The sequence below is a fragment of the Daldinia decipiens genome, assembly GCF_022478715.1.
Source record: "Daldinia decipiens strain CBS 113046 unplaced genomic scaffold F4813scaffold_10, whole genome shotgun sequence".
NCBI lineage: Eukaryota > Fungi > Ascomycota > Sordariomycetes > Xylariales > Hypoxylaceae > Daldinia > Daldinia decipiens.
In genome coordinates, this window is record NW_026054553.1 from 861,918 (window position 1) to 888,381 (window position 26,464).

The following is a 26,464-nucleotide window of genomic DNA, read 5'->3' on the forward strand; positions in this document are numbered from 1 at the left end:
ATCTGACCCTTCCTGCTTAGTAGGAAACAGATGCTATTGGCATTGCTTTGTTAAAACGTTGAGCATTGGGTTAGGTACCTTAGGTACCTACCTAGGTAAGGTAGGTTACGGAAGAGTAAGATCCACTAGCCGCACAGTAAAAGAACAAGCCACATAATCTTCAGCCACATTATGTTTACGTAATTCCATCTTAGATTGAATCTCTCTCTCTTAAACTTTTAAGAGCTCAAGTGAAACCTTAGCAACATTGAACCTATTACATCAGCCTTGTCGGTGGGGGTCTGTGCATAACATATTCCGCGCTAATCCCAATCAAGAGCTGAGCTTGCCGGGATTTTGTGCGAAGGCAGCCTCACATACGACAGCCTTTCTATCTGTTTATCAACTTCCATCAAGCTCGTTTATCTTGAGTACCAAGCTTCCTTATTCCATTCTATTTCTCTATTTCCCTATCCCCCCTCCTCAAGATGCCTGCCACGACCGCCGAGACGCTTTCTTTTGTCAACAAAAATGTTACGGTTGCCCCTCTCGTCCTCCTCTCCGTCGTAGACCACTTTAATCGGGTAGCCAAGGGCACACGGAAGCGGGTCGTCGGTGTGCTGTTAGGACAGAACGATGGGAAGAATGTACGGGTATCAAACAGCTTTGCAGGTTAGTCGCATTATTCTCTACTCCTTACTATGTCGCCTACGTCGGCGTCACTAACCTTGATTCGCTCTATATAGTTCCGTTCGAGGAAGACAGCGATGATCCGTCCGTTTGGTTCTTAGATCACAACTATGTCGAAAACATGAACGACATGTTTAAGAAGGTCAACGCCAGAGAGAAGTTAATAGGCTGGTACCACTCAGGACCTAAGCTGCGCGCATCCGACCTTCAGATCAACGAACTCTTCAAGAGATATACACCAAACCCGCTACTAGTCATCATCGATGTCCAACCTAAGGAGTCAGGCGTTCCGACAGATGCGTACTTTGCGGTAGAGGAGATTAAAGACGTAAGTGGTCCTATACTGACGCCATATATCAAATGCTAAATCTAGGGACGAACAGGACGGCACAACGACATCCAAGACCTTCGTACATACACCTTCCACCATCGAGGCCGAGGAGGCGGAAGAGATCGGTGTCGAGCACCTGCTCCGGGATATTCGTGACGTAGCTATCGGCACTCTATCGACGCGGATCACGAACCAGCTGCAATCGCTACAAGGACTACACCTCCGATTACGTGACATCCAAGCATACCTTCAGAAAGTTCAAGACGGCAAATTACCAGTGAACCATGCAGTCTTAGGAAACCTCCAGGATATCTTCAACCTCCTACCTAACCTATCGACACCCAAGCCCGGTGCTGATGGAAAGAGCGGTAACGTGGGTGAACTATCCTATGCGATGAGCGTCAAGACGAACGACCAGCTCCTCGCCATCTACCTGAGCAGCTTAATCCGCGCTATTACCGCTTTCCACGATTTAATCGAGAACAAGATTCAGAACCGACAACAACAGGAAGAGAAGGAGGCGAAGGAGGAAACTGCCGCCACGGCAGGAAAAGACGAGAAGGAGAAGAAGGAGAACGGCGTCAACGGCGTCGGGGGCGAGACTACGGAGAAGAGTAGCGACAAGGAAAAGAAGAAATAGTAGAGCTTTTATGAGTAGACGGAATACCAAATTACTGCAACCCCTGTACATTAATACTCTTTGGACGAGAGCCGATTTCGAGGTTGGGGATACCTCACGCATGCAAATCTATAGAGTTTTGACCAGGGGCTGATCCCTGATGAAGGCATCATTTTATCTCTTAAGCCTGGCTTCCTCATCAGTGATAATTATCCACCGTGGTTTATACACCATCGCATTGTAGCCCTGTATAAGTGCTTTCCAGGGGTAAAATACTCGTCACTTCATTCATCATTCATCATTCATAATTCATCATATCACATCGTAAACCATCCATTTCCCTCCAGCATACACAAACACCTACCCCCTCCCCCTCAAACATCCGCCACCAACCCCGCAGCCTCCTCCCTCCCAACAACCCTCTCATCCACATACCCGCCAAGCACGGCACTCCACCTCTCAGCCAGCACGCACGCCAGCAAGTGCTTGCAGCACGGCACGCCGGCGATGCCGCTCCCGTCCGTGCCGTCGAGGCTCAGGGCTCCGAACTGCCATTCCAGCGCGTCTTCCCTGGTCCGATCGGCTGGCGAGGGTGCGACGTAGCGGTCCTCGCCCCGCGGAAACGCGGCGAAGGCGAAGGCGGCGCAGCTGCAGTTCCAGGCGGAGAGGCGCACGACGTACCGCGGGCCGGGGGCGGAGGCGGAGGCGGAGGCGGTGTCGCGGCGGGGGTGTTGCGGCTGCGCGGAGCGCACTATGTAGAAGGGGTGGTGGGGGGTTGGTGGTTGTTGCTCCTCGTGTGGTGCTGCGGGTGCGGTTGTGTCGCCCTGTGGGCGGGACGGCGCGATGATGATGCGCGTGGCGAGATGTCTGTCCAGGAGGTCTAGGGCTGGTAGGAGGGTCAGCGGGTATAGCGCGTACAAGGTGGTGAGGAGTGGGCGGTGCGCCGGCGGGATGAGCTTGAGCGGATTCGCGCCTTCTAAGCTGGGTTGTGGGGTCGGGGGAGTAGGGATTGAGTTGAGGCTTTCTATTAGGGATGTTAGGAATTGTCGTGGTATGGGCACTGGTGAGGACATTATTTATTTGCTGGTTGGTTGGTCTGGATGTGTGGATGATGATGGTGGTGGGATGTGGTTGAGTCGTTGGTTATGTGAATGTGAATGTGTATGTACAGTATGTTACTGTATTGTAAACTGTGGAGTAGTTGAGTGAAAGGAAGCAGTGGATTTGAACCTGCGTCTGATTACTAGGTAGGTAGGTAAGTTATATATTTAATGTTTCTATTGACACTTTTTACAATTTTGGTAGGATGATGGCTTCCTCCGGAGGTGATATTTCTCTGAGAGAGAGCGGGATTACTATGTAAGTTGAAAGGATTAGTCTCATTCTTCAGCAGTAAATTTCCCCTTTTCCTTGGATGGCAATTATTAATTCTATTTTTTCATTTTTCATAATCTACACCTTAACCATCGGTAGTATACTGGAAACACATTCGAGATGGCTGCCGTAGGTAGGTATCTAACCTTTTTAAACGCAGGTTAGCATTCATCATAACCTCCCCCATCAGTCACTTCCAGTAAGAATTTAACTTACCCACACGGCGTCGGATAGAACTGCTTAGCAGCAGTGAATACACCTTAGGTGCTTCGCGCATATGCCAGAAATCTTCAATCTACCAGTGAATTATTTCGATTGTGTAACCATTCCGGAACCCAGGCCGCAAATAACCAGAACAAAGAGCTTGTAAATGCGATGCTTTCGTCTTCAATAGGTTTGTATTCCTGTGTGACAATACAGTTGTATTCTCCTATTTTAGTAGTGTTGCAACACAAGACGTTATATCTTAGAATAGTTAACTACCTAAGATCATTGAAGTAAAGACCTTGTAAGTGAATCGGTAATCTGTTCTGAAATGATTCTATAGTTATTCGTATAGTTAACGATAAAGTTGTTTCGTAACTACTCACTCGTGTCATAACAGAGGTAGAACGGGATTGTCTACGAAGCTCTATATAAACGTCGCTTGGAAGATGATTTTATTCTTTTCCCTAATCATCATATCCTGTGCGGATTTCTATCAACAAACTCAACTATCTACATCCGAAAATAAATCCACTTACCTCTTACATAACTCAAGTCGCCGATAGCTTAGGAAAGTTAAGTTCACTCAAAATGCAGTTTTCTACTGTAGCTTGCCTCGTTGGCGCCATCATCAGCGCTCCTATAGCTCTTGTCAATGCTGGGCCCGTTCCAGAGCCTTCGCTTGAAGCACGACAGGAGGAGACGTACTGCTGTGTTCCCGGTTGTTGGTGGTGCTCGAGGGGTGACTGTCTGCATGGCGGTTGTACCGGATTTGTAAGTATATTAACCTGACATTTTATATCTAAAATGTTTAAACAATATACCATCTATATCATTGCTAACCTATCCTTCCCCTATAGTATACCACTTGTTGTGCCGTAGGCTTCCGTAAAGCGGACGAGAATGGAAACCTCCAGCTCTTCAGCACCAATGGCCAACACATGAAATTCGTCGATGATCTGCAACAGGGCAATGTTTCCGATGCTTCCAGTGGTCAGGAGTAGTAAGGCCTGAGACTACTGAACGATGATCTTTTATGATCATCCACCGGTGTTATAAAGCATTCACGGTCTGCTTGCTAAAGCTAACTAGCTTTAGCAAACTTCTCGAAAAGAAAAAAAATTAAAGAAAAACAGGTAAAATTACAAAAATTACAAAAAAAATTGAAGCGTAGATTTAAAGGGACTATATTTAGTCTTATGATATAAATAGAAATAAAGTAATAAAAAAAGAGGTTTCTTTAATTTGGAAACCTTTCTAAACTATCATGGAATAAGTTGGCTTAAACAAGCCTGTACGCACTCATATTTTCTTCACATTAAACGTTTAAATATCAACAACCCAGCTCGTTTCCTTTATATATCTCCAATCTATTGTTCTTGTCATTTGCTTATCTTATGAATAATGGATTTCATGCTTAAGAAATATGTAATTCACCCAGTCCATACAAATGCATTGTTAAGCTCCGAGACCTGCAAAAAGGGGCGATTACTAAGCTGTGGTGGATCAGGCGCTACAAAAAAGGCACATAGCGGTAGAAGTTCAACATTAACTTACCTTCCAGGTTCTAGCTTAACCAAGATGGCGTCTCTCGAGGCTATTATAAACTTTTCTACAGGGCCATCTTTAGGTGTAGCTCAGCGCATCGCCGCCAAGAACAGATTCTATCATATTGTCGAATATTTTGAGGCTGAGAATAGTAGCGCTAGTAGTTCCTATAAGCGCCCTCAACTTATTCGTCTCACTTACGAATACGCACTCTCCGAGGAATCTCGAGATAATTTATTGCGCGCCTTTTTTCGAGCTATCGTGCTCCCAATAGACGATGACGATGACGATGACGACAAAGACAACATCAACTTTGAAAAGCTCCGTTCAGCATTCTTTCGCTTCGCAGAGGATCTTCTAGATAACTTCTTTTTGCCTCGTAAGGTCTTATACATGAGCTGCCTGCTTATTACTAATGTTTCCTAGTAAAAGCTTCCACCAAAAAGACACCCCAACCCACGCCAACCTTCCATTCTTTAATCCAAGAAACAGAAGGGTTCGTGGGAACACCAGCCCGGGTATCCGCTCTGCGCGGTTCTTGCCTTATCCGTGACCGTCATCGTTGTGTCATATCACGAAAATTTGATCAGCTTGAAGCGATAAGCCGCTTGAATCGTGATGGTGACAACGATGCTCGAGATGACGACGGGAATTTACTAATAGAAGACCCGAATCCGTTTGATGTCCTGGAAGTGGCTCATATTCTTCCACATTCCCTAACAAAGGCCAATGCAAGCTTCCAGCTGGTATATTTCGTCTTGTCTCCCTGCAAATATAGTCTTTTAACTAAACATTCCTAGGACCCCTCGAAACAAACCGCCCTTGCGGTCCTCAACATGTTCGATAATGGACTTGCACACCTTATTGAAGGTGTCGAGATTGACCGGCCACGCAACGCCATTACTCTTACTCACAGTCTTCATAGGCATTTCGGCGATTTCGGGATTTTCTTTGAACCTGTTCCAAATGAACAGCATACCTACCGAATTGGCTCGTTTCTCCCCCAATATGCTATTCGCGATCCAACCCTCCCTATCACCCGTACGCTATATCTTACTGATAACCGAACAATTGACCCACCCTCGCCTCGTTTTCTAGCTGTCCATTGTGCTATTGCGCATATCCTGCATCTGTCAGCAGCGGGAGAGTACATCGACAGGTTGCTCCAAGACATGGACGAGAAAGGCATACAGGCAGACGGGTCTACCGAGCTGGAGCGCATATTGAAGCTTCGGCTCGGAAGTGTGGCTGGGTAGTAGCATAGTAACTAGATGGTGAAAGATACTGATGATTTGAAGCTAGCACTTAGTCTCAGAATGCGTGGTTCTCTTTCATTTTTTTTTCATTTATTTATTGGACAGTAAAAAGAGGAGCCCCCTTCTCAATAACCATATTCTGTATGGGTGTCTTTGAGGGGCAGGGGAGCTAATCAAAAAATTGAAGAATGGGTGCGTTTGTGGAAAGCTCTATTCCCCGGCGATGAGAGGATACCTGACCATAGTATTGCCCGCCCCCTTTCTACTTATGCCGTTGCCAAGCTAACTCGAAATAGGGTTCGACCTTGTTGTAGAACATTACGAAGTATACGATCAGTATGAATACACCAAAGGGGATATTGCCCAGGATATCAGCGTGCCTCTAACCTAGGACTTTAGCCTGATACCACAGTAACATTTCTTAAAAAGGCACTTAAATTCATTACCTACCTATTAATTGATGTCGACAATAGCACGTGATAATCCTGTTAGATCTGCCCCATGTTCCGGGGTGGAAGCTGCAAGTCAATTCAAGGGTGGGTATCTGGCCCAAGCTCCTTTCGGGGTATGTACTTCAGTACTTGTGTACCTCTAACGTGCGTACAGCTGTCAGTCAATGCCGATTGGTGGGGCTTTATTAGCTGCCATCTTCAAAATCAACAAGTCGAGTTTATTACAATCTATTGTTTGAACGTCTTTGGTCTAACAAGCAAGGCGTGACAACAACGTAACTTGCCTTTCTCATTTAATATAATTTAAAATGGCTCCTGGGCAGAAGATGTATCCGAGGGCGACGGTGAAGAAGATTGTGAAAGCGCATTCTAACTGCAACGTTAGCAAGAACGTCGATGTCATGGTAAGGCTGCTTTTAATGTTTTGACCCGCGTTCACGACGCGTTCTAATTATATGTGCATCGCTATAGATATTCCTCGACTACGTACTCTTCATGCAAACGTACGGTTTGACCTCCCTCTTTGAAGTTGTATATTATTTTTCATTGCGATATTGATATTGACCATATAAATTATAGACTCATGAAAGAGGCGGCTATTGACGGGAAACAAGCTGGCGAAAGGGGAATAAGTGCTAGGAGCGTGAAGAAAGCCACTGCGGTAAGTTTTTAACGCGATTTCTTCGTAAGGGCGAAGTATAGAATTGCTGATATGCTCAAAGGATACCCTGGCCAAGTTTAAAGGGTGAAATAGAACGAGCTTACCAAGCATTGTCGGAACTATGGTGGCCAGCCTTGATACATGTATATCATAAGCCAGCCAATGAGGATGTTTAGCGTATTCCGAGCCTAGACATAGTTGAGTTGTCTCACCTCGATCCTCGATCCTCGATCAAGCGCGCCTTGCGCGAGGTAACGAGTGGGTGGATACATCAGGCTTCTCCGGGTCGGACTCGGTCGAAGTCGCTGGTGGTATTGGTATTGGTATTGGTATTGGTATTGGTATTGGTATAGCGCATAGATCGTGTACGCTCAGCCTTGCTTACTGCCTAGCACACAGGTACAAGGCTTTCAAGCATGATGTTTATTGAAGATACAAAACACGACCATACTCAGGCTGCCAGGCTGGTTATCCAGATACATGGAAATCTACCTAGACCTAAGGATAGGGATGACTAGGTAATTATACAGAAACGGATCAATAATAGAAGAGGCATTAACTAAATAAAATGTGAAACGTTGTGCAGTATAAGCTAAACTACCTAAGGTACTAAAGATTATATGGACTAGATTGTGTGAATTCGACCTTTTTTCTCACTCTATAATTCTTGGAGTTTCTTCAAGTTTCGCTGGTGGGTAAAGAGAGGTACCTACTAAAGTACATACCTAACCTATGCTGCTACCTAAGGACCTAAGGTTCAGGCTTACCCAGTTGTCAGATCGGGGTCGTTGCATGGTATTAGAGGGCGTTGGGCCCTGAATAAAGGGCGGGTCTAGGGTAAGCAGCTAACGGTAACCCTGGTTAAAAAATTCCGATCTCGAGCTTTGCATCCAAAACTCGCACTTGCAGAAAAACAACATCCACTTTCAAACCCAAAGGACTAGGACCCAAGACTAGGACCAACCAAGACCAACCAAGACCAACCAAGTCCAACCAAAAACTGCACCAACTGCATCATTTCTTCAAACTCGCCCTATCTTACCACAAACCACAACCTCACAACCTCACAACCTCATAACCTCACAACTTCGCAACTTCGCAACCTCACCTAATTACTTTACCTAGAACCATATTCTCCAAAATCGAAAAAAAACACCCCCCTCTGGAATATATTTGCGCAAGAACTTGCATCCCACTTCTTCCCCCGCCCCAACCTTGAATCTTACATTTCGCCAAGTTGAGCAAACAAGCTCCCCCCCCCCAAAAATATCCCACTTACCCAATCCGCCGAGCACACGACAAAATCGTCACCCTTAGTTATGCCTTCTTCTGCCGTTCAAAACCCTCTCGTTCAGACCGAGTCCAAGTCTGCAAAGAAGAAGAAGGCTAAGGCTGAGCGAACCGAGTCTCCAGCCCCGTCTGCTCTGTCCGTGCCCGAGAAGGCCGGCTCTATCGCTGGTCAAGAAGGTCAGGATGATAGCTCCGAAAGCCCTTACGTCCGTGAGCTTCAGAAGTCAGTGTGACATCGTTGCTTTCTAGCGCTCTACATCTCACTAACTTGTTTTACTAGGAACATCCGCAACCTAAACAAAAAGATTGTAAGTTCTTTAACGCACATGTTTCCCCCTCCTCCCTCTCCCCTCCCCCTCATCACTTACTGCTTGGTGGAGCTTGCATCTGACTATATTACCCTCCAGTCCAACTCTGCCAAGACTGATATCATAATCGACCAGCACAAAGACAAATCACTAGATGAACTTGTCAATGCTAGAATCATCAACGCCGACCAGCGCACTCAGCGCCTGAAGAAACCCCAACTGGAATCTCAACTTGCCCAGCTCGAGGAACAACTTGCCCAGTATAAGAAAGTGGACGAGGAATACCGAACCCGCATCGCAGCTGAGAAGGCCAGCTTAGAGAAGTCCCTGACAGAAGGGTTCGAGAAGGAGAAGGCCGATGCGATTAGCGAGATTAAGGAGCAAGCCGCAGCCGACTCTGAGAAGACCCAACATGATAGTTTGCTAGTACTGTCGCAGTTCCTTCGACTGGCCGCTGCTCGAAGAACAGAGGAGGCAGATGCTGGCCTGGACGAGAACATGGCGCTCGAGGGTGTTCTCCTTAACGTCTATTCGGGAGACGAGAATGCTGTTTCTACTATGATTAAGCTTATCGAGGGCTCCGAAGAAAAGACCACCAGTGTTAGCGGAGACGAGCTTCAGACCACATGTTCGTGTATTCGATATATCTCCTTCTCCTGTTATTGCTGACATTCTCCTAGTCGCCCAAGTTAAGGCTGTGTCCGCGGCTCATGCTACTTTGTTTGCTGCTGAGGCAGCCGCTGAGTCCACCGAAGCTCCTGTCGAGACTACTAATGGAACTGACCCAACTGTTGCCCACGCCGGCCTTACTGAGATCGATAGTACTGGAGTTACGGCCCCATTAACCAACGGTCACACCGAGGCTACACCGACATCGGCACCTGGCGTCCCTGAGAATGCAGACGTCGGTGATGATGCTGCTAATGCCGCCGCCGAGTCTCAATGGGATGCTAACAACGACCTGAGCGCCTCCATTTCCCAGGAAGAGTGGGTTAAGGTCCCTCGAGATCCTACCGAAACGGAGACCGGCCTAACGGCAACCCCCGCATCGACGGGCAATGTCCAATCTTGGGCCGACGAACAGCCCGAGAATCCACCGGAGGTTAGTGAATAGACGATTATTTATCATGCCTCTAAAATATTTCAAGGAGGTGTTCTAGTCTAGCGTTATTAACTATTGTTTAGTCTCGCGCCCCCACCGAAGCGAACGACGGATTTCACCAAGTTCAGCGCAACCGACCACGTGGTGATCGCGAAGGAGGCTGGAGAGGAGGACGTGGCCGAGGCGACTACCGCGGTGGCTGGCGAGGACACGGAGAGGGACGAGGGCGCGGCCGTGGTCGTGGCCGTGGCGGGATGGTACGTGGTGGAAGACCACGAACTGAAGAATCGTAGAGGATTCAGTCTCGTGTCGGTGCCCGTCGATTTTATTGCCGCATCTCTCGGGATCGGCTCCTGGCTCGACAGTCATGGCGCTGATCTACCTCGTTCTTACTTGACCGTATCTAGACTCTGCCCGTCTGGTTGTACAGGAATAATTTCGATATAAAAAGCACTAGCATTCGGTACCCGCGCATGTATTCATGAGGGGGATAATTGTAAAGCAAAAAAGGGATTGGTGGGCTGTCCAAATGTGTTTGGATCGGCCCTCTGACTTTATAAAAAGGGAAACAATAGGGTGGGCACAAACTGGCGTCGGCTTTCTTCCCGCACCGCGCATCGGGTTGGTGGGGGACAGGATTCCTTGTTTGTCTGTACCAAAAGTTCGTTGGCATTTACGAGACGCGAAAAAAGAAGTCGGTTGGCGTAAATGGTTAATGAGACCAAGATTATGAGGATACATGCTTTGCTTGCTTGCTTGCTTTGTGTTTGCCTATAATGTCGCGTGTTGCGTGTGACCGTGTATAATGATTATATGATGTGAGAGGCTCTAGACTTGTATTAGAGAGACCTCGGGAAGAAAGGGGCTCGAGTTGGCTGGTGTTAGACGCTTTGCCACAAGAGTTAGAGTTCTCTGCTATAATAGTAATTCAAGAAGCCCATGTTGATAATGATATGATAATGATGTGCTTGGCTTCGAAGTCTTCACGAACAAGGAGAAAGCCTATTAGCTTATCTCTCTCTCTCTCTCTCTCTCTCTCTCTCTCTTAGCTATGCACCTCTGGCCAGTTTTCTATATAAGCCAAACTAGACAAGACGAGAATATAGTTTACAATTAGGTATTAGCAAGACTGAGTCTGATGATGAGTTGTCATGTTGCACAACTGGTATTACGAAAATCTCAACTCTTTCGGTTAGGATCAATATGGAGTTGCACAATATGGTGTTAATTTTTATTTACTATTCTTTTGTATGGCTTATAGCTTTGATGTGATAGTCTCATCTTATATAATGCTCAATGTTGCAACTCACGCAGGGGTTTTCATGAGTTTCGCAAGATATACCGACGACACCTTGGACAAGAGTTCTCTCTACTGGAGATAACCATTGGCGCTCAACCACTCCTTGATGACCTGAGCATCTCTCTCGCGGTAGGCGGCTCGGCCACGGATAGAGTCTTTGACCTGCTCCAAGGTTCGGTCAAAGGCGCTCGTGTCCTTGCCCCTGAAAAAGCTGTCAATTTCGTCGATGTACTTGGTATCAGTGAACTTCGAAAGTGCGAGCTTGACGAAGCGGTCAAGAACGACCGGGTTCGCCATCTTGGTTGTTAACTTCTCCCAATTATCCTGGATGTACTTCCACTGGATTGGACGGGCAACTGAGTTAGTCGCCAAGGTGCTACCAATAGTATGCATGTCACCTGAAGGTACTGATTCGGACGGAGGGGCTGGTGGGGATAGGTCGCTGTTGAAGGGCAGGACGCTGTTAGAAATAAGGTCGGGGTCACGAACGTGACCTAGCGATGCAAGGCAGACCAATTTTCCATCAAAAGATGCTCCGGTGAACCACTCTTTCTTGAGAGCCTTCACTGCCTTTGCTGGGTCGGTCTTCACACCAGCACGGTAGACTACGGTCCTTAAGTTCGGATGTAGGGGGGTTCCCTTATCAGCCCAAGCCTCGAATAATGACTTGGCCTTTTCAACGACTCTGAACCGTTTATTAGCTGGTGAAACGGGGTGTATGAAACATAGCATAGTCTTAATCATAGGGGGGGCGAGGTATATGATCTTGTAACAAGGCAACTTACTGTGGATGACTGTTTGCTGCGGCGCTAAGCAAAAGTCTTTTTCGTAGTAAACTCTTAAGATAATCTTCGCCTTCTGGAAATTCCCAACCAATCTCCTCTACTGCCTTGCTAATAAGCTTTAGAGTAAACTGCTCGAGGCCGCGTTTGATAGCCTCGTCGTCGCCAAAAATAGTCTTAACTAGTCCGAGGGAGTCCAGAACTTGAGCCCAGACAAGCTGATTTGTCTCGCCCCCGAAGCCTTCAACGAAAGAGAGAAGAGCAGGTGTGGTACCGTATCCGGAGAAGGCCAAGTCGGTCGCAGAACCAATAATGGAGATCTTGTCCTCGTTACTCAAGCGATCAAGCTGCTTACTAAGCTTCGCAAGGCGAGCTGGAGGATAGTTTGTTCGGTAGAAACCGGTGGCGTTGCTATTAATCTTATAGAAGTTGTCGTCAATATCCCGGATTGTCGTGTTCTTTTCAGTGAGGGCCAAGTTCTGAATGTCCTGCTGCCCTACCTTACCTTGCAAGGAGAGCGGTACCCACCATATGGTCTGATCCTCTTCTGGCTTCACGTCGCCTGTTGATAGATATCGATTCTGCTTAATCGATATCTGCCCAGGCTCCTCAGCAACAGTCAATACGGGATGACCAATCTTCTCTATCCAGTTACCCATAAGACCAGTGATATCGGCTCCAGAGGCCTCGGCCAGCGCCTCCCAGAGGTATTCAGATTTGGCATTACCGTAAGCATGCTTCTTCAGATATGCCCCGACTCCTTGAAGGAAAGTCTTCTCTCCGAGATGATTGACTAACATTCGTAATGTAGAACATCCCTTGAGGTAGCTAATGGAATCAAAAACCTGGTTTACGTCTAGAGCATCTCTGACTGGGACATGAACAGGGTGAGATGAGCGCATTCCATCAAGTTGGAACGCTGATTCCATTCCCTCGTTGACAAACTGAGCCCAGACTTGCCAGTCGGGGTGGAATTCGTTGACGGCGTACCATCCCGCCCAGGTAGCAAACGACTCGTTCAACCAGAGCTCGTCCCACCAGTCCATAGTGACCAAGTTGCCAAACCATTGGTGGGCTAATTCGTGAGCAACAACATATGCGACACGATTCTTGAATCTAGCGTCCGAGGTCTTCTCGTCGAAAAGAACGGCCGTCGTACGGTAAGTAACCAAACCCCAGTTCTCCATTGCTCCGTGCGTAAACTCGTGAACGGCAAGCAAGTCGGACTTTGGTAGGGGGTAATCGATACCGAAGCTCTCCGAGAATAAGTCGATGGTTTTAGGGGCATGCTCCAAAGCGAATCGGCCTTGCTCCTTGAGTCCTCGAGTGGTGTATACACGCACGGGGATTTGTTTTCCGTTGTATCGGCGCTCGGTATGTGCTTCGACGTACTCGAAATCGCCAACAGCCCAGGCAAGAAGATATGTGCTCATGACAGGGGTCCGTTCGAAGGAAACTACTACAAAGCCATCTTTGACTTTCGAGGTGTTTTTAACGGGCATGTTGGACAAGGCAACCTGATCCTCGGGGATTTCGATTTGAAAGTCGAATGTTGCCTTTAGCCGAGGCTCGTCAAAGCAAGGGAAAGCCCGGCGGGCATCGCAGGCCTCGAATTGGGTGCTTAGCATATAATGAAAGGTGTCGTCTCTAGGTACTGAGGCCGTAGCGGGAACTGTAGGTTGGTACTTGCTCCGGTAGAAGCCCGCCATATCGTTATTCAGGATTCCCTGGAATGTAATATGGAGAGTAGCCTTTTGAGAGGCAGGAACCTCCTCAGCGAAGACGAGGGTTGCACGCTGCTTCTTTTCGTCATAGTTGAAGGTGGTAGTCTCAAGGGACTGAGAGGACTTGGTGTGGTCGACTGTGATTTTGGCAGTGTGTAGCTTGAGCTCAATAGAGTTGATGACTATTTCCTTGACAGGTTCCGTGATCGAGACTTGGATGTCTACTGTTCCTTGGAAAGACCAGTCGTCGAACTTCAAGGAAGATATAGAGAGATCATAATGTGAGGGGACTACGGTAGAGGGAAGAATGTCTCGGTCTGCCATGATGGACGAGGGTATGAGGGCTGAACAACAGACTGGGGACGACGAAGAGAAAGACCGGCTGTTGGGTAGATATGCTGGCGTATTTATATGTAGAGGGGCAGCCCCACGTTGCAGGTAGAAATGAGAATTGGGAGAGTTGCTGTGGGGCTTAGATCTGGGTTGAGAATGCTGTTGCGAATCAAGAGCTGTTAGAGCGACAGATTTGGCAGGTGTTGAAGAAGAGAACGACCGGTAGGGCGCAGGTGTCAAACGACCCCTGTCCAATGTCTTGAAAAAGCAATCAACTCGTATGACGGATATTGGTGAGATAGATGAAGATGAGTTGTTATAATGTCGTGTTGGGTTTTTGAGGACAGATGCTGTAGATGCTGTAGATGCTGTGGATGTTGCAGAAATGAGAGAAGGTCTTAAGCTAGAGCGAACCACGTTGCCCCTCAGCAAGTCTCTGGTGTTTGTAACACCAAAGTTTCGGGGAACTGCAAGCCGGTACGACCGCCCAATGACATCAGCCGAAGTAAATGCCATTTTTTCAAGTGCTTTAACTATAAAGTTACATAGCACTGTATTTTATTATGTACTGGTCCGGTATTAGCGGTTAGCATATATGAAAGTACCCACATGCTATAAAGTATGTATACACTCCAGGGTAATAGAATGAATAGCCAATTAATTGACAGCAGTAGTCCTTATGTCTTACACATAAATCTACATGCTAGTAATAAAAACTCAAAATGGAAGGCTAGATGTAGTGTAAAAGGCGTGGATTGATAGGATTTCTACAGTTCGTTAGTTCGTTGGTTCGTTAGTTCGTTAGTTCGTTAGATGAATATAGCATATAAATGTATACCTCATGTATAATATAGGTATACCTATTAGCAGTAAAAGCGGCGCTAGTCACAAATCGAACCCGCTTGATACCTTCGTACCTAAGTATACAAAAACATTAATGATTTCATGATTTCATGATTTCATAATTTCATGTCGCCAAATTTACATTATATAAGCCCATATTCATGGAAACCAATTTGAAAGACTGAAGGATTGTTCATTAACCTTAGATGAACTTGTGTGTCTTATTATCTGCTTAATAATGGAGCCTCAAGACATCGGCAGCAGCGGTGGCACTGCTAGAAACCCTGCCAGCATCCGTCAACAGCAAGAAGAGTTTCGACGGCGTTTGATGCGACCAGATCGCGTTTCCCGGGCATCACCAGGTTACCCCGGAGACCCGAGCCGCGCCGGAGCTGTCGAGACAACCGGCCTATATTCTGCCTTAAATGGTAGTGCAAGGCGTGACTTGCAGTGGACAATGGGCTTACAGACACCTCAAGGTCAGCTTGAATTTCACGTTTGAATTTTGCTTTTTTTCATTTATCGTATCTCCTTTCACCATCTTCCATTCCCTATCCACTCCTCACCCTCATGGTCCATCCCATATACACCATGGATATTCCAGGCTTCGGAAGAGACCGTTCAGCTTCGTTTCCAGGTGGATATGGCCTGCCACAGCCGGCAGTGACCCCGAATGAGCTATGGCGCGTACTACTTCGGATTCGCGGTGAGGCTGTTATTGAAGAAGGCCGAAGAAGCAACGTATCTTCTCATAGTTCGTCTATTTCATCATCTTACAATTCTGCAGCTCCTACCGAAGAAGACACCGAGCATTTTGAAGAAGATGAAGGCGAAGATGACGAGGGTCATGATATCGAGGGCATTGAGGGGGACGAGATAGATCAAGAAGAATTGGACGACGAAGATGAAGGTCATAACGAAGACGCCGCATTTGACGCGTCCCTAATCGGTTTGAAGGAAATCAGTAACCTAGCTAGTTTTACGGTCAGCAGCTACAAACCCGGCTGCGGCGTCAAGGAACTTCGGGATGACGATGTCAACCAATTCTGGCAGTAAGCATTCACCTGCTTCTGCGCGCTGGTCCCATTAACATAGTACTATCTAGGTCCGATGGGCCACAACCTCATCGATTAAATATTCATTTTATCAAGCGCGTAGAGATACGCAAGCTTAGACTCTATCTAGATTACGAGCTTGATGAGAGCTACACGCCTACTAAGCTCCAAATTACCGCCGGCTTTAGCCCCAACATGAATATCCCGTACACTATAATGGAATTTAACCAGCCTAAAGGCTGGGTCGACGTACCTATCAACGGAGCCGGTGGCGGACATGATGGTAACTCTCTGTGCTGCTGGTTTATTCGAGTGACGGTCCTCGAAAATCACCAGAACGGAAAGGATACGCACATACGCGGAGTGGAAGTCTACGCCTTGGACGACAGCGCAGATACTGCAGAGAACAACCCTGTAGAAGATATGGTCGAGGCGATCGATGACTACCGCGATAGAATGGCGGCAATGAACATTCACGACCACGACGAAGAGGCGATATCAAAGCTCGCCGCAGACAAGCGAGATCGAAAAGCAAAGTCCAAGAAGTATACGCCCGGAGATGGTGGATTGAGTATCCCCGACTTCATGAGAGAGCCGGAAATCCGTTGAAAGTATTTTGCGGGCGAGCTGTGTTTTAACAGGATCGCATATTGAAGCACTAAGGCGTTCTGGAATACTGGTTGATCACTTACGATACCCTATGGTTACTATGGCTACCTACTTATTTTATTCAAGGGAAAGCATGCGTCCTATTAATTAAATCATGCTAGAAAGCATATGTACAAGTTATCTATATTATCATATCTATTTAATAATGGCGCCATCAATAGCCTCTCAAGTCTAGGTCTTTAAGAAGGCAGTTCCGAGAAGGTAAAATAGAACCCCGGTTATAAGGTATTTATGTACCTAATTTATGTATCCACTTTAACGGGATTACCCGCATGCCATGATTAACGGAACCTCCCCTCATCCCCACTTTTCTCATCCCGCCTCTTATCATCGTACATCATCCCTTTCACTAACATGGCCAGCATCAATATACAAGGTGTTGTTACCTATATATAATTCTATTATGTTTTATATCTTATATCACTCTCATATAGCATCAGCGACTTGAAGCCATGCTTTAATCTTGTATACACCCCTTAGACAAATGTAATAGAAATGCCATCAACAGATGACTCCCTAATGGCTCGACTACCATCAAATCTCGTTCCCGTCTTCACCCAAGCTCTTAAGAGCTACCAGATATCCAATGCAACTTTCCGCGTATTATGTTCTTTAACCCATTCTTCCCTATCCTCCACGGCAGCTGAAGCACCAGCTCTTCACCCACCTCAAACCCCTCCAAAATCCCTTCTTGTTCTCGACTCATCTTTCAACCCGCCCACTCTCGCCCATCAACATATGGCACTATCCGCTCTCTTAGAACACGGACAGCCCAGCAATGACAGCACTGATAAATCGCGAGTCCTCCTCCTCCTCGCCATCAACAACGCAGACAAAGCACCCAAGCCAGCCGCCTTCCCGCAACGGCTAGCCATGATGTACATCTTCGCGCAGGACCTACTGCGCTCGACAGCAGCAGAAACAAGGCATACGCACCAGTGCGACGGCGTGGACATAGCAGTAACAACGGAGCCGTACTTCCACGCCAAAGCACGCGCCATATCCGCATCAGACTTCTACCATGCCCGAGAGCCCAGCGCAACGGAGCAAATCTTCCTAACGGGCTTCGACACGCTCATCCGGATCTTCAATCCGAAGTACTACCCCGACGGGTCCATGGCCGTGTCTCTCGACCCGTTCTTCGCGCGCTCGAAGCTGCGGGTGACGATGCGCGCGGACGCGGAGTGGGGCGATGCTGCGGCGCAGAGGGCGTATGTGCGGGAGTTGCGGGAGGGTGGGCTGGAGCGCGTGGGTGGGAGGATGGGGTGGGCGGAGAGGGTGGAGATGGTGGAGGGGAGGACGGGTGGGGAGGAGGTTGTTAGTAGTACGAAGGTGCGCGAGGCGGTATTGAGGAGGGACTGGGAGGCGTTGGGGAGGTTGGTTAGTGAGGATGTTGCGGGGTGGATTCGGGGGGAGGGGTTGTATGCGGAGGGGGGCGTGTGATGGGGATGGGGAGGTGGAAGTTTGCTCGTTGTTATTCATATGCTGGAGGAGTCTGGACTGAGGTGCCGTTGACTGTATGGCTAAGGTCAGAATAATGGTTTACGGCGTTCATCGGTTGCACGTCCCGGTGGAATATAGGGGTGTATACCAAGCATTGCAATATCAAGCCAGGGGCCTAGGCAAGACTTGAATAGGGGTTTGGTGGCAATACGAAGATAATGGGGGGAGTAAAGGGATTAGGGAACGGCAGATAGGCAGACATACCATTACGCTTTAGAGGACATACCCGAGATCCGGAGTCTGGGTTAACGACTTTTTTCGATACCTGTTAGATCCAATGCCGGCAACTGAAGAACTAGACGAAGAATAAATAATACAGCGGGAATTAAGTGCTGTAAAGATGTACCAGTACAATGTACTTCATACCTTGGTGTTGTACCTGCTGGTTGCCAGGCAATATCGCGTACCCCGCTGTCGACTTAAATAGACCCTTAGGTGACCATTCTGTCACCCCTGATCTGCGCTGCGAATCCAACATGGCCGTGGTGCAGTGGCAATTAAGTAGGGATAGAAACAATTCCTCGAGGAGTTTTTCGTAGGATCTAGTTCGATCCCCATGAGGGGCGGCAAGCAAAGGCCAGCTTGTTCTGGACAAACGATTCGGGATCGAGTCCTAGGTTCCAGCTTTTTTGCTATTTTTGTTTTTTATCCTTTTTTCTATTTTCTAGTTTCGATTTTCTCTCTTTCTTTTCTCTTTCTGTTTATTATCGCCGCAGGCCTGATGACCCAAATTACAATAAGATTGTCATGCCGGCCGAGTTCATCTTTTCTCTTTAGAGTCACAATCAAGCAGCAATTTAGTGAATATTTCCACGTCCAAAGGGTGAGACGTGAAATGTACGAGAGGAAAATCGAAAGTATCTAGCCCGCCTCAAATGGGACTGCTTCGTATTGTTTACCCCTTAACCTCCGTGGGATATATTACTAGAGGCTGCTCTTTCTATTCACTCGAAATATCTGTACTAAACAGAAAGAGAATTGAGTCAGCTGCTATACTTAGTAAAGCTCCAGACTTCCCGGGAATTTCCTACTCGTCCGTTATCAGGAGTCATGAGGATAACCCCTCTGAACCCCGGAATCTCATCAAGGGATAGTGTGCTGCTCGACTATCGACTAGCTCGTTAGTTAATGTAAGTGGTGAATAGAATTGACTCCTTGCTTAGTTGATTGCTTGGGGTCTATTGGCCAACCAATGTTAGCAGCAGATGAGAGCATGCTATCTATCGTATTCCATTCCAGAGAACAAACTGATAGTAGCTTGTGAAAACAGGGTCAGTTGTTCCAATCAAATACTGTCAGCAGATACGAAAGATATGGCTAGTCTCGTAGAGGATATCTGCAGTAGCAAGTAATTGTTTACAAAAGTCTGTATATAAGGAAGAGCATTCATTCCATGTCCTGTCAACAAAATTCTCCAGAGCTTTCATCAAGAAGATCAACGACACACCAGGATATAAATAAATCTATCTACTTTCACACAGCTCTAAGCTACACAGAGAAGTTCACTCACGATGCATTCCTCCACCATCATCTACTTCCTCGGCGCCATTGCCATCATGCCCCTGGCTCTCCTTACCAACGCCGGGCCTTCCCTGCCGCCCGCGCTTGCAACACGTCAGTACCAGAGCTGGTGCTGTATTCCTGGCTGCCTGACGTGCGAAATCAACGATTGTTTAAACCAACCCTGCTACGGTGTCGTAAGTATACAGCTCTCCCCCTACGTCTTCAAGACGTCTAAACGAGGTTAATATTACTACCGTTGCTAACTTGCTCTATTTACAGTACAGCAGCTGTACGTAGAATGTTTCGTGACACTTATTTTTTCAACCCCTTTTTGAGAAACTGCCGTTCTTGTTCCTGGTGGCCGAGGAATCATTGCCTCTAAAACTTTGCTCGAGCACTTTCCATCTCATCATGCTAATAGTTGTTGCTAACTCTCGTCCACGTAGGTTGTGCCGAGGGCCGTCGTGAAGTAGGAGAGGATGGGAAGCTTCAGATCTTCAACATCAACGGTGAAAAGATGGAATTCGCAGAGTAGCTTGCATAGCTGGAGAATATTTCTAGTGGCTCTAAAAGTCGAAGAAAAAGGAACCCAGAATAATTAAGAAAAACCCACAATATGTTTTATGCGCATAATACATACAATGATCTCTGGTTTCCCCTGAAATTATCCTGCTTTCTTTAAAGGTTTACTAATAAAGGGAAGCTGAATTTTCATGGTGTTTTCTTCAGTTCACATACGAGAAATCATTTATATCGAACTGTATCTAGCCTCAGAGGGTTAAAATACTCGCCAACTCTATACACAGGAACAAATTTGTTGGCATAGTCTCTAGGCCAATACCGTATATATCGCTTGGACACTTATCTTATGTAACAGTAGTAAACTAGATGTAGATCTGGGTAGCTCCCCCTTTATTTTATGAGAAGTTTCTCCTCGTTTAGTCGTCATCAAGGTCAAGTAGCGAAAGTTGTGCTAGGGATACCTCGGTTTGCCATTTATCCAGGAGCTCCCTTTTCTTTTCCCCATTTAGCTCATTAATCCTACTAAAGTCTAGGTCATCCTCGGGCCAATATCCTGCCCCTCCTGCGAGAATAGGGGTCACCTTATCTGCTAGGCTTTGTGCTAGCGACTCGGAAGCCGCATATTGTCTACTTATGAACGTGTAATCTGACAGCGAGAAATCGACGAGGGACGCGGCGTTGGTTTCTTCTATGTTTCTCTGTAAGCGGTCTTGCATGTTTATAATAATATTTCCATAGGTATACGGGATCTCAGTAAGTTCCAGAAGCGTGATAAGGAAGGGAAGAATATCAGAAGGGATCCGGTTTGCAGCAAAGCCGGCGACAATAGCACGCGGGGCCTCGTAGAAAGCATCGCGGAAGATACGATGGCTCAGGATAGTGAGGTGTAACTGTTGGACTGAGCCTGACTGTTGGTAGGTACGTACGTAATAGAAATAATAATAAAAGCAATAGCAAGTAAATCAATGGTGTTGAGACTGGTGTATTAAGATGTCTAAGGAGGGAAGAATCTATCTGAAGCTAGTTAAGTATAATATATTCTTATATTTCAATAATAATAAATACCTAACCTTTTTTACCTAATAAAATCGGATATTTTATTTCTTTTTTTTTATTAGTAATAAGGGCATTTTATTATTAATAAAATATTTTTATATTAATATTATATAACTATTATTTATTTTTTTTTTGTAATTAATTAATTATAAAATATAATTAAATAAATAAAACCTTAAAATTTATATTAACGTATATTTATATTAATTTAAATATATATTATTATATATTTATAATTTTACGCATTTATAATTATATATATTTATAACGGTTAAAAAATAAAAACGTAATAGTTTAAATTAAGAATTATTTTATAAATAAAGTTATGTTAATATATATTATACCATTTTATTTCTAATATATCTCTTTTTATTTTTTATAATAATTTACGTTTATGTTGGTATTAGTAGTTAATCTTAATAATTTACTATTATATTAATTTAATATTGCTTTTAATTTTTTTACGTTTTACTTATCTTTTTAAACGTAAATTAATTTAGTTATTTTTTATTAATATCTTTATAACCTTATTTAAAAACGTTTTTATTATTACATTTATTAAATTATAATTATTATATATTTATTAAATATTATTAATTTCTTTATTTTTATATAATTATCTTAAAATTATAAAATTAATTATTAATTTTTTTATTAATATTATTTATTTAGATAAGATATTAATATAATAAAAAAAAATTCGTACATAAAATAAAAAGGATTATTAAAAAATTTAATTAATTTAAAATAATATTAATAATATTATAAATAATGTAATTTATATTAAATCTTTATATTATTTTATAAATTTTATTAATAAATATATTATATATAACACATTTATATTTAATAAATAATTAATAAATAATATTGTTAATAAATTATATTTTATTATTATAATTTATAGGTTTTTTATTATTAAATATTATAATATAATTAATTTAAGAGTTTATATCCTTATTATTAACGAATAAACTATTTATAAAAATATATAAGTGTAGATTTTATAAATTTAACTTTATATATTTAAGGTTTTAATTTTTATAATTTATTTACCATTTAATCTTTATATTAAAAACCTTAATTTTTTTAATTTAAATTTTATATATTATACTATTATAAAATAATTAAAGGCTATTTTAAATTAATAAATAAATGTAATATAAATATCTTTTATATATTATTTTATAAATTTCTTAATTATATTAAATATCTTTAAATTTAATTCCTTTAACTTTTTAACTTATCTTTTTTAAATAATAAAGATTATTTTTTTATAAATTATAAATTATAATTTATTAAAATCTTTAATTACGTCCGATTTTAAAACCTTTTAAAATTTTACTTTAATATTTATTTTTATAAAAATCTTATCTTCTTCGGTTAAAAATTCCGCTATATTAATATTTAATATATTATTTATTTATAAATTTATAATTTTAAATAATTAATTTAATTTTATAATTAATGAATAAGGATTAAATATTAATAAAATTATACTTAATTTTTTTTAATAATATTTAAAATAAATTTTAAATTAATATGTATTTAATTTTATAAGTTTATATAAAAATTTAATTACTTGTAATAGTGTTCCTTTAAAATATTTATTTTTTAATTTTAAAAGTAAGTATATATATATTATCCTTTATATAAGGATCTTAAATTATATATATGTTATAATAATATTTTAAATTATTACTTTTATATTTTATTATTATAATATAAATGTTAAAATTAATATTAAACGTTAATTAATGCATTAAATTGTTAAAATATATATTATAATAAAGTTTTTATCGAAATTTTTATAATTTTATATTATAAATTATAATTTCTTATATAATATTAATATATTTTTCCCTTTAATTTTGTAAATTATGTAAAATTTAAATATAATTATATTTTAATAAAATATTTTATTATATATTTTAAATTATAAGATGTTATTAATAAAAAAAATATTAAATTTTTTTATATTAAAAATTTTATATAATTTTCTTAGCGTAACTATTTTTCTATTTAATTATAATTTTAAAATAAAAACGTAGTTGTTTTTTTTTATATTAATATATATAATATTTATAATAAATATATTTAAATTTTTATTAAATATAATTTTATATTTATTAAAATCAAATTTAAATAATAATAATAATAATTTGATTTTAAAATTTCCTTTTAATTATATATATAACTTAATATATATATTTTAAAAAATCAAGATGTTTTTTAACGCGTTTAATATAATAATTACATCTTTATCCGTAACAATAATAACCTTATATAATCTTCCTTATCTGCCTTTTTTATAATAAACTAATATATTACTATTAATAAATAATAATATAAATAATGTTTTTAAAGTATTTAGTTCGTTTTATATATTTATAATATTGCGGATAGTTTTTTACGCTTTAACTTTTTATATTATTTAAACCTTTTCCAATTATAATTATGTAAAAAGAAAATTTATATTAATTTTTAAATAAATATTAAAAATTAATAAAATAAAAATAAAATCGTTTGGATTTATTATATTATTTACGGTTTTAATTGCTATTTATAAGTAAACTTCTTTTAATCTTTATATTTTTTCGGAAATAATTTCGTATATTCTTTAAATCAAGTTATAATACTTTTTTACCTTACCAATTAATTAATATATTTTAATAAATACTTAATTATAAATAATATTTATAAGATAAACCTTATTATAAAATTTAATATTATTAAAATTAATATTTATATTATAATTAAAGATATTAAATGGTTTTAAATATATATTAATTTAATATTACTTAAACATTTTTTAAGTTTTTTTAATAAAAATATTTTTTATAAATTAAGTTGTTTAAAATCTTATTATTATATTAATTATATAAAAAATTAATTTCTTATTTAAATATATAATATTAGTAATTATTTTATAATTAAAATTTATATTAAAATCTTTAAGGTTAAATTTAAAATATTAAAATATTTTACTTTTAATTTAATAATAATAATAAAATTTATTAATCTTTTTAAAATTTTTAATATTTACTTTATATTTTACCTTATTAAATAAATTATAAAATTTATTAATAAATAAATAATTAAAATGTATATATAAATTGTTGGTAGGTACGTACGTAAATAAGAATAACAATAATAACAATAAAATAATAGTAAATAAATCAATGGTATTGAGACTAGTGTATTAAGATGTTTAAGGAAGGAAGAATTTATCTAAGGTTAGCTAGGTATAGCGTGTTTTTATATTCCAATAATAGTGGATACCCGACCCCCCCATCCAGTAGAATCGGGTATCTTATTTCTTTCTTCCTTATCGGCGATAAGGGCACCTTATTATCAGTAAGGTGCCTTTATGTCAGTGTCACACAACCATCATAAATAATGTAATTTTATTTTTATAAAATAAATAATATTATTAAACTAAAATTATAAATATTTTTATTTTTATATAATTTTAATTATTACGCCATTTTTATTAATTAATTAATTAATAATATTATTAAAATATATTTTTAAATAATTTATATCTTTAATAAAAAAAAAATATCCATTTTTATTATATAAAAATTTATTTTATTAAATAAAATATTAATTATTATAATTTTTAATAATTTAATAAATAAATTATTTTTAAAATATATATTAATTTTATTAACGCAATTAATATTTAAATTATTATAATATTTTAAGTTTTTATTAATAAAAGTTTAATATTAATTTTTATTTATAATTAATACTTATGTTATTTTTATATTTAATATAATGTTTTAAAATACGTTTTTTATATATTAATTAAAGATAAATATAATATTAATATTAAATTTATTAATAAATTTTTCGGAAATTAATATTTATAAATTAAATTAATATTAAAAAAATTTATTTAAAAGATAAATTATAATTATATATTAATTTTTTAATTTTTTTTCTTTTTTAATAAATTTTTTAATTTTTTTTACGTTAAAATCTTTAATATTTTTATATTTAACCAAAAAAGTTATATAATTTTTTTTTTACTTAACTTCTTTTAATTTTCCATTAAATTTTAACCTTTTTACGTTTTTTTTTTAAAATATTTAATTAACCAACATTTTTTCTTCTTATATATTTAACAATAATATTTCCAATATTTTAACGTTTTTTAATAAATATTATATTTATTATTTTTATTATTATAATAATATTTATAATCGATATAATATTAATTAATATTTTATTTATTATTATTATTATTTTTATTATTAATATTTACCATAAATTAATATATCTTTTTAAAATTTTTAAATATTTTAATAAATACTTAAAACTTATTAACTAATTTTTTAAAATAATATAATAAAATAAATAATATATATTATAATTATGGTATATTATAATATATTTAATGTATAATGAATAAGACTTAAACGTTTTAACCTTAGATCAAGCCTTATTAAACCTGATATCAAGGACTTTTTAAATGATGAAAATGATGAAAAAAAGGAATGACTTGTATTAAAAGTGGATGATACTATGTAAAATGGGTGTGTGCGACCATAAATGGTACTTATACTAAGAATATGATCACATGATCAAGGTCAAGGTCACTTGATACACCAGCACCAGTTTAATAATTATAATAAATTGTTACTTTCCCTTAAAATCAAATTTAAAAATGCGTTAATATAATAATAATTTATTAAGTATAACTTTTAATATTTTTATATTAAATTTACTTTTATTTTTTTTTTAGTTTTTATATTATAAAAAATAATGGCTATTTAATTTTGGTAATATTAGATTTTATTTTATTTTATGTTAAAATATTATTTTATAATTATATATATATTTATAAAGTATTAATATTTAAATATATTATAAAAAAATAAATTATTATTCTTTTGGTAAAAATAATAAAAAATATAGTATAAAATTATATTTAATAAATTCTTATTATATAATATACGTTTAAAAAAATTAAAATTTATCTTTAAAAATATTATATGTTTTTTTATATAATTATTTTTATTATTTTAAACTTTTTTAAAATTATTTATAATAATTAAAAAGTATATTTTATTAAAGATTTATATTAAAAGAATGTTATAATAAATTTAAATTTATTAATTATTAATAGGTATAAGGGTTTATTTAAAAAGGTTAGGTATTTATAAAGGTAATAAAGTTATTTGGGAAAAAAAATCGTAACTTTTAATAGGTTAATTTTTTTCGTTTAATTTAATATTTGGTAAAACCGTTAACGTTATATATTGAACAAGACTTAGACGTCTTGGCCTTGGATCAAGCCCTATTAGACCTGATATCAAGGACTTTTAGATGATGAAACTGATGAAAAAGAATGA

General features: G+C 39.7%; 11 protein-coding genes across 11 annotated transcripts; 8 read left to right on the forward strand and 3 right to left on the reverse strand.

The window, feature by feature from the left end:
- The first annotated feature begins 230 nt into the window (after nt 1–230).
- F4813DRAFT_354740 (maintenance of mitochondrial structure and function-domain-containing protein) lies at nt 231–1,985 on the forward strand. Its single transcript, XM_049242784.1, has 3 exons — nt 231–651; nt 726–997; nt 1,053–1,985. The coding sequence occupies exons 1-3, from the start codon at nt 468–470 to the stop codon at nt 1,638–1,640; spliced, it is 1,044 nt and encodes a 347-aa protein (XP_049101318.1). The 5' UTR covers nt 231–467; the 3' UTR covers nt 1,641–1,985.
- Nucleotides 1,986–1,993: 8 nt separating this feature from the next.
- On the reverse strand, nt 1,994–2,875 carry F4813DRAFT_395223 (uncharacterized protein; the record flags this gene model as incomplete). Its single annotated transcript, XM_049247676.1, has 1 exon — nt 1,994–2,875. The coding sequence occupies exon 1, from the start codon at nt 2,690–2,692 to the stop codon at nt 1,994–1,996; it is 699 nt and encodes a 232-aa protein (XP_049101319.1). The 5' UTR covers nt 2,693–2,875.
- Nucleotides 2,876–3,766: 891 nt separating this feature from the next.
- F4813DRAFT_395225 (uncharacterized protein) lies at nt 3,767–4,201 on the forward strand (the record flags this gene model as incomplete). The annotated part of the gene is made up of 2 exons (XM_049247677.1): nt 3,767–3,971; nt 4,058–4,201. Exons 1-2 carry the CDS (start codon nt 3,789–3,791, stop codon nt 4,199–4,201), a joined length of 327 nt encoding a protein of 108 aa, XP_049101320.1. The 5' UTR covers nt 3,767–3,788.
- Nucleotides 4,202–6,632: 2,431 nt separating this feature from the next.
- F4813DRAFT_354744 (uncharacterized protein) lies at nt 6,633–7,731 on the forward strand. Its single transcript, XM_049242785.1, is given in 5 exon segments — nt 6,633–6,857; nt 6,925–6,956; nt 7,033–7,114; nt 7,176–7,423; nt 7,442–7,731. 4 exon segments carry the CDS (start codon nt 6,762–6,764, stop codon nt 7,200–7,202), a joined length of 237 nt encoding a protein of 78 aa, XP_049101321.1. The 5' UTR covers nt 6,633–6,761; the 3' UTR covers nt 7,203–7,423; nt 7,442–7,731.
- Nucleotides 7,732–7,851: 120 nt separating this feature from the next.
- On the forward strand, nt 7,852–10,752 carry F4813DRAFT_354746 (uncharacterized protein). The gene is made up of 5 exons (XM_049242786.1): nt 7,852–8,627; nt 8,685–8,712; nt 8,812–9,340; nt 9,393–9,814; nt 9,898–10,752. Exons 1-5 carry the CDS (start codon nt 8,434–8,436, stop codon nt 10,105–10,107), a joined length of 1,383 nt encoding a protein of 460 aa, XP_049101322.1. The 5' UTR covers nt 7,852–8,433; the 3' UTR covers nt 10,108–10,752.
- A 253-nt stretch (nt 10,753–11,005) lies between these two features.
- On the reverse strand, nt 11,006–14,779 carry F4813DRAFT_29778 (peptidase family M1-domain-containing protein). Its single transcript, XM_049240708.1, has 2 exons — nt 11,900–14,779; nt 11,006–11,799 (listed from the first exon to the last, which is right to left on the reverse strand). Exons 1-2 carry the CDS (start codon nt 14,467–14,469, stop codon nt 11,184–11,186), a joined length of 3,186 nt encoding a protein of 1,061 aa, XP_049101323.1. The 5' UTR covers nt 14,470–14,779; the 3' UTR covers nt 11,006–11,183.
- A 94-nt stretch (nt 14,780–14,873) lies between these two features.
- Nucleotides 14,874–16,774, forward strand: F4813DRAFT_354749 (anaphase-promoting complex, subunit 10-domain-containing protein). The gene is made up of 3 exons (XM_049242787.1): nt 14,874–15,275; nt 15,584–15,848; nt 15,902–16,774. Exons 1-3 carry the CDS (start codon nt 15,035–15,037, stop codon nt 16,458–16,460), a joined length of 1,065 nt encoding a protein of 354 aa, XP_049101324.1. The 5' UTR covers nt 14,874–15,034; the 3' UTR covers nt 16,461–16,774.
- A 75-nt stretch (nt 16,775–16,849) lies between these two features.
- On the forward strand, nt 16,850–18,271 carry F4813DRAFT_29792 (Nucleotidylyl transferase). Its single transcript, XM_049240715.1, has one exon. It carries the CDS (start codon nt 17,016–17,018, stop codon nt 17,961–17,963), a length of 948 nt encoding a protein of 315 aa, XP_049101325.1. The 5' UTR covers nt 16,850–17,015; the 3' UTR covers nt 17,964–18,271.
- Nucleotides 17,896–18,891, forward strand: F4813DRAFT_354752 (uncharacterized protein; the record flags this gene model as incomplete). Its single annotated transcript, XM_049242788.1, has 2 exons — nt 17,896–18,275; nt 18,390–18,891. Exon 2 carries the CDS (start codon nt 18,580–18,582, stop codon nt 18,886–18,888), a length of 309 nt encoding a protein of 102 aa, XP_049101326.1. The 5' UTR covers nt 17,896–18,275; nt 18,390–18,579.
- Nucleotides 18,892–19,534: 643 nt separating this feature from the next.
- On the forward strand, nt 19,535–20,061 carry F4813DRAFT_388070 (uncharacterized protein; the record flags this gene model as incomplete). Its single annotated transcript, XM_049246644.1, has 3 exons — nt 19,535–19,720; nt 19,806–19,815; nt 19,973–20,061. 3 exons carry the CDS (start codon nt 19,535–19,537, stop codon nt 20,059–20,061), a joined length of 285 nt encoding a protein of 94 aa, XP_049101327.1.
- A 102-nt stretch (nt 20,062–20,163) lies between these two features.
- Nucleotides 20,164–21,033, reverse strand: F4813DRAFT_29814 (uncharacterized protein). The gene has a single exon (XM_049240720.1). The coding sequence runs from the start codon at nt 20,762–20,764 to the stop codon at nt 20,465–20,467; it is 300 nt and encodes a 99-aa protein (XP_049101328.1). The 5' UTR covers nt 20,765–21,033; the 3' UTR covers nt 20,164–20,464.
- Nucleotides 21,034–26,464: the final 5,431 nt, after the last annotated feature.

What these genes read in the sequence shown, in the direction of transcription:
- F4813DRAFT_354740 (XM_049242784.1), top strand. Translation starts at nt 468, where the DNA reads ATGCCTGCCACGACCGCCGAGACGCTTTCTTTTGTCAACAAAAATGTT. An exon ending in GGTATCAAACAGCTTTGCAG is followed by an intron (nt 652 to 725) that starts GTTAGTCGCATT and finishes CGCTCTATATAG; the next exon opens with TTCCGTTCGAGGAAGACAGC. An exon ending in CGGTAGAGGAGATTAAAGAC is followed by an intron (nt 998 to 1,052) that starts GTAAGTGGTCCT and finishes AGGGACGAACAG; the next exon opens with GACGGCACAACGACATCCAA.
- F4813DRAFT_29778 (XM_049240708.1), bottom strand. Translation starts at nt 14,469, where the DNA reads ATGGCATTTACTTCGGCTGATGTCATTGGGCGGTCGTACCGGCTTGCA. An exon ending in GCAGCAAACAGTCATCCACA is followed by an intron (nt 11,800 to 11,899) that starts GTAAGTTGCCTT and finishes TAAACGGTTCAG; the next exon opens with AGTCGTTGAAAAGGCCAAGT.
- F4813DRAFT_29814 (XM_049240720.1), bottom strand. Translation starts at nt 20,764, where the DNA reads ATGCAAGACCGCTTACAGAGAAACATAGAAGAAACCAACGCCGCGTCC.
- F4813DRAFT_354749 (XM_049242787.1), top strand. Translation starts at nt 15,035, where the DNA reads ATGGAGCCTCAAGACATCGGCAGCAGCGGTGGCACTGCTAGAAACCCT. An exon ending in GGGCTTACAGACACCTCAAG is followed by an intron (nt 15,276 to 15,583) that starts GTCAGCTTGAAT and finishes ACAATTCTGCAG; the next exon opens with CTCCTACCGAAGAAGACACC. An exon ending in GATGTCAACCAATTCTGGCA is followed by an intron (nt 15,849 to 15,901) that starts GTAAGCATTCAC and finishes AGTACTATCTAG; the next exon opens with GTCCGATGGGCCACAACCTC.
- F4813DRAFT_354744 (XM_049242785.1), top strand. Translation starts at nt 6,762, where the DNA reads ATGGCTCCTGGGCAGAAGATGTATCCGAGGGCGACGGTGAAGAAGATT. An exon ending in GCAAGAACGTCGATGTCATG is followed by an intron (nt 6,858 to 6,924) that starts GTAAGGCTGCTT and finishes GCATCGCTATAG; the next exon opens with ATATTCCTCGACTACGTACT. An exon ending in GCGTGAAGAAAGCCACTGCG is followed by an intron (nt 7,115 to 7,175) that starts GTAAGTTTTTAA and finishes ATATGCTCAAAG; the next exon opens with GATACCCTGGCCAAGTTTAA.
- F4813DRAFT_354746 (XM_049242786.1), top strand. Translation starts at nt 8,434, where the DNA reads ATGCCTTCTTCTGCCGTTCAAAACCCTCTCGTTCAGACCGAGTCCAAG. An exon ending in AGACGAGCTTCAGACCACAT is followed by an intron (nt 9,341 to 9,392) that starts GTTCGTGTATTC and finishes ACATTCTCCTAG; the next exon opens with TCGCCCAAGTTAAGGCTGTG. An exon ending in AGCCCGAGAATCCACCGGAG is followed by an intron (nt 9,815 to 9,897) that starts GTTAGTGAATAG and finishes ACTATTGTTTAG; the next exon opens with TCTCGCGCCCCCACCGAAGC.
- F4813DRAFT_29792 (XM_049240715.1), top strand. Translation starts at nt 17,016, where the DNA reads ATGCCATCAACAGATGACTCCCTAATGGCTCGACTACCATCAAATCTC.